Source organism: Temnothorax curvispinosus, unplaced genomic scaffold, assembly GCF_003070985.1.
Source record: "Temnothorax curvispinosus isolate PA1 unplaced genomic scaffold, ASM307098v1 QBEX01007734.1, whole genome shotgun sequence".
Taxonomy (NCBI): domain Eukaryota; kingdom Metazoa; phylum Arthropoda; class Insecta; order Hymenoptera; family Formicidae; genus Temnothorax; species Temnothorax curvispinosus.
In genome coordinates this window covers 2,219,525-2,227,116 of record NW_020217514.1, presented here as the reverse complement: position 1 = coordinate 2,227,116, position 7,592 = coordinate 2,219,525, and the positions used below count along the sequence as shown (strand labels likewise).

Below are 7,592 nucleotides of genomic sequence, written 5' to 3'. Positions count from 1 at the left end.
CTCTCTCTCTCTCTCTCTGCCCAGCCTCGCGCGCCGCCGTCCCTCCCGCGCCTTCCTTCACCGTCTCTCTATCGGCTCTCTTCTCTTTCACGGCGTATGAGAACGTCCGGCGACGCAGCTCTGCACTGTATAGAGCGTTGCGCGGCGCGCGGCATGCATTATGGAACGAGCGAGCAACGATTCTGCCGGAAAAATTGCGGACACGCGAGACGGACGCGATCTGCAGCCCGACTATCTTCTCTCCACTTACCCATCCACGTAGAGCAGTGTTTCCCAATTTGTTGTATGGCGACTGAATTCTTTGGGATACGTCATAAAGCTCGTAATTGCGTCGACTTCAAGAGTCGACCAGAAATATTTTTCCTCTTTTCTAATACCGTTTATTGCGACCCTTGTGCGCGTCACATAAATTTTCATCAGTCCATATATATCTGTGCTCAGTTCATATATATTACACACACACACACATATGTTGCAAAGAAATGACATTAAAATGCCAAGCTTTAAGTTTCGATAATTGATGGCTTGCTTTCATTATATATGCTTACGACATTGTTAATTTCTATCTCTCTCGTTTTTGTGTAATAATGCATATTTGATTTTATAGATATCGTGATATCTTTTTTTCTTCATCGGACATCGTCGTATTCAGTTTTCATAAAAAAAGAAGCGATATTAGAGCACTCATACATAATCTACAAGAAGCGATCGAAATAAATAGTAAAAAATAAATAAATAAAATCACGATACGAGACCATAGATTGTTTTTCATTTTTATTTTATTCGGCATTCCGGGAAACGCCATTTGGGAAACACTGACATAAAGATACCTACGTAGATACCGATCTATGCGTTACCCACCTAACCACTCTCAGTCGACCCTCGCGATACTCGTCGTGGAAGATTGCTTTCCTATATCCCGTCCTCCCGGTTACGACTGCTTTCCATTTTGTAAGAAACGTCGGGAGGTCTCTATAATGTAAACGCGATGTGCCCAATGCTACCAATCACGATCGCATAAATATAAGCAGCCCTTTTGTTGCAAAAGCGAACTCCGCGTTTTTTCAAATGAGGACAAGCAAGAATTTATGTCCTTTCTTATAAATTTAAATATCGTGGATGTCATAGAATATTGTAATAATTCAATTTGCCTTTCAAGTTGTTATTATGTTAATTACGTAATAAATCCGCGGTATATTCCGTTAGTAAAATATTTTTTTATAGGAATTGACAAAATATTAATTAAAGTGAAATAAAACTGCTTTAATGATATACAATTTACATAATTATTTCCTTTAAAAAGACATGATTATTTATTAGGTAATTATTCATTTTATTTATTTATCTAGCAATGTGTCATATTGTATAATTATTGTCAAAATTATAAGAGTATTAATTCATCACGTTTCTTTTATATCTTGGCTGTAATAGCTTTATCACAATATTCCTTGACTTCATAAAAAATCTATCTGGTATAACGCGTTATAATCCCGCTGAGAAATTTAATAACGTCAGCATTACACGCTCCCACCGAAATAAAAATGGACAGAGGGAGCATTTGCGGTGTTCCTTTGACGCCTAACATGCAACGAAAAGCCGAGCGCAAAGTAGCTGCTGATAAATCTATGTAGGAGGGGGATAACCGAGGAATAATGGCGAAGCGAAATGAATGTTTCGCGGCATGGCCGGTAAAAATACGGTAAAAAAGCTTGTGCGACGCGACAAGCGGCGCTCTCCCCTTTCTCTGCAGTTGATTCAGTCAGCGCTCGCACGAAAGAGATACGGCGGGAAAGAGAACAGAAAAAAAGAAGATGAAGAAGAAGCGACGCACCTATCCCCCGGCCAACATTAGTAAAGAACCAGGCCAGAAACTGTCAACGGCTGCGTAACGCTGATGAAAGGGTGGATAGCGTGTAATCCCCGTCGCGTCCGGTCTCCGAAGAGGGCCCCGTGTCCCCCAAATGCGCGACTAACGACGTTTTAAATTTAAAAAAAAAAACGTGGTCAAAAATAACACGCTTTGTGGCTTGGCACAGAAATCTCCTGGCCGTTCACGTGGAAATCGCGCGAACTAGATTACGTCCGGCCCGGAGAAACTTTTCTCTCTTTTGGCGTGCCATAAGCGCGTCGGCGGCGTCTCTTTGAATGACGCCTTGTTATTCAAAGAACCATCACCGCCGGCACTCACGTCGCACATGCACACGGTATTAACTCCGAACTATTACGATGGCGTTAGGATCTAACCGCAGCGCGGACAGCTCATGATATATCCGGGGGAAGTTTTGCGGACCTCGCGCGCTATCACGGAATTAAATGGCAAAGTCGAAGCTACGTGATCGTCAGCGTTTCTTTTTATTGAGCTCGGCGAAGATGATACAGATCGCGTTATCTACATCGATCTGCTCTCGAGCGAGATCATCGTAAGAGGTAAGATAATTTTATAATGATAGCTATTAATTTCGTTATTTGTAACATTGGATTTTCTCATTCGTCAGAAAGCCATGATATAATTTCTTCATATGATTTTATGGTTAAAGATAAAATGTGCCCTGTATGAAATTTAAATATATATTAAATGATACATTCATTTTTTGGAAAAGAGAAAGAGAGAGAAAGGAGAAACATATTAAATATAGTCTAATTAGCTGATGCAAACAGCGACCACGTTTATTTTATAGTCGCGCAAATTCTCTTCGTCGCGGTGAAGATGAGCAGCATCAAAATGATGAGCATGTTACACGGGAACCGCATTTTCGCGGAAAAATTACATAAGGCAATCGCTTCCGCGGGCGAGTCCTCGATGTACCGAGTGTCGTGCAAAATGAGAAGAACGCGTAATGACAGGCTGCCGGCTTTAGTGGGCATGATTGATAACTATCCGATGCGCCGATCGAAACGGGAGAGCCATTACTTATCTCCCGAATGACTACCATTAAGCGCGTTCCATCGCCAATGTTGGCGTGCCAGGGCGGCCTTTACAATATTCAAAGAGGGAACTCCACTCGATCAGTAGCACGGAAATAATTATTCTCGATTACTCTCGCTCTCCCTCCTCCCCCCCTCCCCTCTCCCCCCGGCACTTTGCGTACACAAGCGAGACGTTGGCGTGGTTGATTTAAATATCAGTGAGCTTTAATGTGAATGCTCTACGCGGCAACTATTTCCATTTGCAGTTCTTTGTGTGTCTAAAATAGAAATCAACAGTATAAAAACTGTATTCACGTTTTTTTTCTATTAAAATAATAAATTGTGATAAATGATCAATTTCGCATCGGCGGCCTTGTCAAAAGAAGTTACTTAACAGCGAAAATTGAAATTCTTTAATCGATTAATTTTCAAAAGTATAAATTTAATTTTTGAAAGTATCTTTTACGTATTTCAAATAATCTTTAATTCAATAGAAATTTAATTTTCGTTAGTTTATTGAATAATATATAATCAATGTTGAAACTTCAAGAGCTGTGTGAAAACAAAGAATGATGGTTCTTGTACGATTTCTCATCAGGAATACTATACTGGATTGCTATCTTTTTAGACACAATGTATTATAAATCATCATTATTCCAGGTCGTAAATATATTCGCAATCATAATGCGCAAATGCGCATATCTATACTTCAACACAGCCGGGCGAGATGGCCAAAGGAGATTTGCTGGTGACCGCAAGAAATCAGATATTACCCGATACTGTGCAAAAAGACACTCACCTGAAGGTGGACTTGACCGTTGTTATCGACCCATCCGATGACCATGTCAGCTCCCGCGCGGCCATCGTCCTTCGTGAAACCGAGCCCGACGTAGCCGAGGGTCTTCACTTGGATCTCGAATGTAACGTCCTTCTCATCAGGCGTCCAGAGCACCAAGAAATTGTTATCCAGGACAGCGCTGTGCTTCCATTCGACGGAGACGACACCGCTGACGAGCAAGAGGAGAAATGAGCCGACCGCAGTCTTCATCTTTCCGTACGGTGCTGCTCAAAACATCTGAAACAGGAGCGATGCATGCTTGAGGCGACTGTCTTATTTACGGAGGTAATTTATGCTACTTAGAGATGTAATCCGCTTAATGGATAAGAGAACGAGGAATAACGTTCATTCACATAATGTATTCCGCATATTACTATAGGCAAGATATTCCGAAGTTTCTCCAAATACGGAATTTCATACAAAATTAAACGATTACAAATGACGTTCACTGCATCATTAATAATAACACAAGATAAAATTGTGAAATATGATTTATCGTAAAATATGATGATCGTTCGATTAAAAAAAAAAAACTTATTACTCGTTTAAAACTTTTGCGTTGATGATGAAAAATTTAATAAATATCTACTGCAGTATATAATTTTGCACCATTAAATGTTCTCCAGAAATAGCGCGGTAATACAATAAAATGGTAAATGTAGAAAAAACAATGTACCCAGTATGCTTCAGTTGGTTGCATTTTTAAAGACAACAAAACCGTTGAACTTTCAAATGAGAGTAATATTGAACATGCTGTCGATATTTTTCTTCAATGTTGCGACTATCGTATTTCGCGTCACCGTTGTTGCCCATTACTTACGCAACGGACGATTTTCGCTGTGTTTAAATCGCAAATGATCGCTGGTGCATGCCGTGTATGTGTATTTGCGCACGCGCATCTACACACAGCGCTTGCTTTCTCACATAATTCGCACGATAGTCGTACGCATCGTATTTTATCGTCCTTAAGCACTGGTAGCGCAGTGGCTATTTACGCTTGCGCTCCACTTGAAATTGTTTCAACCTCTATACGGTCGACTTCGTTCTTTTTCTACGCAAAATACGGTATATCGCGCCAAACAGAAAATAAGACTGCTTTAAGTGGCTCTCGTACAAAAGTATCAGCTATTTCAAACACTCTACTTTATTTCCTACAGAATAAATTTCTAATTGTGTTTGGTTACATATCTATATATAACCTAAATCTTAATTATTGATAATTAAAGTATAGAAAGAGATCCAGAGATTGCTAAGCGGACTTATATATATATATATAAGTCCGCTTAAAATTCTTCATCTTAAAATTTGAACTTAGTGCGAACTATTTCTGATATATATATATATATATCAGAAATAGTTCGCACTAAGTTCAAATTTTAAGATCACAATATAATGCTATTTCATAATCTAATACAATAATCTTAAACGACATTGTCATGGTTCGACTAATCAGAAACATGAAGCAGTGCAAAACTGATAGTACGAATCTCATTTCAAGAGTGTTCATCAGATATTCAGAACGATCGAAGTAAATCTCATAAATCTTTATGGAGAATTTTTGTGAGCGAAGTGTTGAGAACGTTCAGATTTTTAAAACAAAATTAAAAAGAGGGGCTGTATCAACAATATTACGAGGTCCGACTCGTTTTAGCCGTCAACGCGAAGTAATGCTTATATTCATAGCGTGGAAACATATCCGACGAGTAAACCGTATACTGCCTCGTTTTCCCAAGCAGAAATACTCATAAATAACGATCAACGTCACGATTAATTTATCCTCACGCCGACGCGGTGGTCGCTATTGCATTTTCAAGAATCAGACAGGTCGGGCTTAATGGGCCGCCATTCAACGAAGACGTTATCGCCGATTCCGCGGCAAAAATCGCTATTGACCTCTTTATCGGCGATAACGCGCTTTGTTTCTTCAGGCATAACGACGGACACACGAGGTGGAGCAACGAAGGTTCGAGGGGAAACGCGAGAAAATTAAGTTTCCGGCGGAATGAATCCGCGAACAAAGAGAATTTCTCGTTTTACCGTGCGCGTGTCTCGAAAAAGGGATGGGCCGGATTGAGGTCGGCCGGGATAGCCGCGCTACCGTTTATTTTGCATTTTCAGCAATCAGGCACGTCCCGCGGGAGAGGGGGGGGGAGAGAGAAAAAAGTCAATTTGTACTTGCGGAGTAAGCGCCTCGCGCCGAGCACGGCACGAGTTAAGGGCGAGATTGCTGTAGAGGCAGCAACTGCGCCGAGCGCACAACACACCATCCTCGAGATCGCAGGTGTGACTAAAATACGCACGCCGGAAATTTTTTGTAGTGAAATTTATTCGATTGAAAATATCGGGGAGGAACGCTATATTCGAACGTTTCAATAAATTGGTAAAAATGGGAGATATTGGTGCATTGTTTGCGCGAATTGTGCAATACAGTTTCTGCTAGGCGACTGGTATTACTAATAAATTTTAGAATTGAAATATATTTTAACAATGAATTTATTGGAACTGAAATTGGATGGCAGGTTCGGTGAAAATTTGATAGCGCGCTAGTAAATTGTTACAACGAACGCTCAAAATTATCATCTTCATTTATAATGTAAAACGAAGCAGTCCCGTAATAAAACCGAACAGAATCGAAGTTCACGTGGAATCTGTTTTTCTTCGGGCGTCACCACAAATGCACTGTTAATGTTTGTTACACAGCTTGTAGCTCACTCTGTGCTACAGCGCTTTTTCCATGCTTTTTTTGCGTCGGTGACCGCGAAAGAGCGGAGATGAGCGCGCTGGTGCGCGCTTCATCGAGATCATCGATCAACCGAAGTGCGGTTGATGAAAATACAAAATACCGATCGCGTGCACCTGCGTATCGCGACACGCACGTGCGACCTATGGGGCAAGGATGGGAAAGCGAGGGGGCGGGAGATGGGAGTTGAACCCCCGACCAGGAATCGACCGCGGATCTGCAAACGATCGTTTCAATTAACGGCGACAATGGCGTGGTGCATCGGCCGATGCGCCGCAAATAGTAAGCCAATCCGGCGTATACACGCGCGGAAATCATCGACGAGTTCGACGCCAAACACCGACCGCCGGACTGGTTTAATCCCTCGCGATCGCGCGGTCCAAACTGATGTTTATCGTGGCGGATATTTGTGACGTAATTGTACAAGTTTAACAGAATTGCATTTTGCGCAAACGAATCTATGCTACAAACAATAGGGTTGCTCGATAATAAGTGTGAGAAACATTTTTTTAATCGTAATTTTTTAATCGCTACCGACATATCATGACCAAAACGCGCAATAAGTTAATAAGATATATACCTCGACTAAGTGGATTCAAGGCAATGATCTGTCGCTAACAACGATCATTTTTCCTGACAATTGCATTTGAGAGAGGCAACTTAAAGCAGTAGTGACAATGACAAAATAACGCTCACGATTTTCATAGTTTAAAAAAAGGGCACAACGTTCGGATTAGCGATCATGTGATTTAACAGGGGTCAAGGTACGCGGCATTGCCGACAGCGTGCATCACAATCGGCCCGATTACCCGATTTACGGTACTGGCGCAGTAACCGCGAAATTAAAACCGATCGATTCAATCAGCAATAACGGAATATGCGCGGAATACACGCGTATCAGGAGCGCGACGTTACGCGGAAATAATTGGACGGTTCGGACTTGCATACAAAGGAGAAGCGCCGGCTAATACTGCCGATTAACAAAACCAATGTATCGGCAATCGGATGCGTTACGCGAGCTTACGCGAATTCCAACTAAGCAACATGAATTAAACATTTGATCGAGCCGCCATTATAATGCGCTAATTTTAAGGGCAAATCAGCGAA

General features: G+C 41.4%; 1 protein-coding gene across 2 annotated transcripts in view; it reads right to left on the bottom strand.

Moving 5' to 3' along the window:
* LOC112457317 (MOXD1 homolog 2) overlaps positions 1 to 7,592 on the bottom strand; it is a 253,527-nt gene that overhangs the window by 85,191 nt on the left and 160,744 nt on the right. For both annotated transcript variants that reach the window (XM_025020288.1, XM_025020286.1), the window contains one exon: positions 3,707 to 3,982. In XM_025020288.1, the coding sequence (XP_024876056.1) occupies positions 3,707 to 3,955 (249 nt within the window). In that variant the 5' untranslated portion in view covers positions 3,956 to 3,982. The remainder of the gene's footprint in view (positions 1 to 3,706; positions 3,983 to 7,592) is intronic.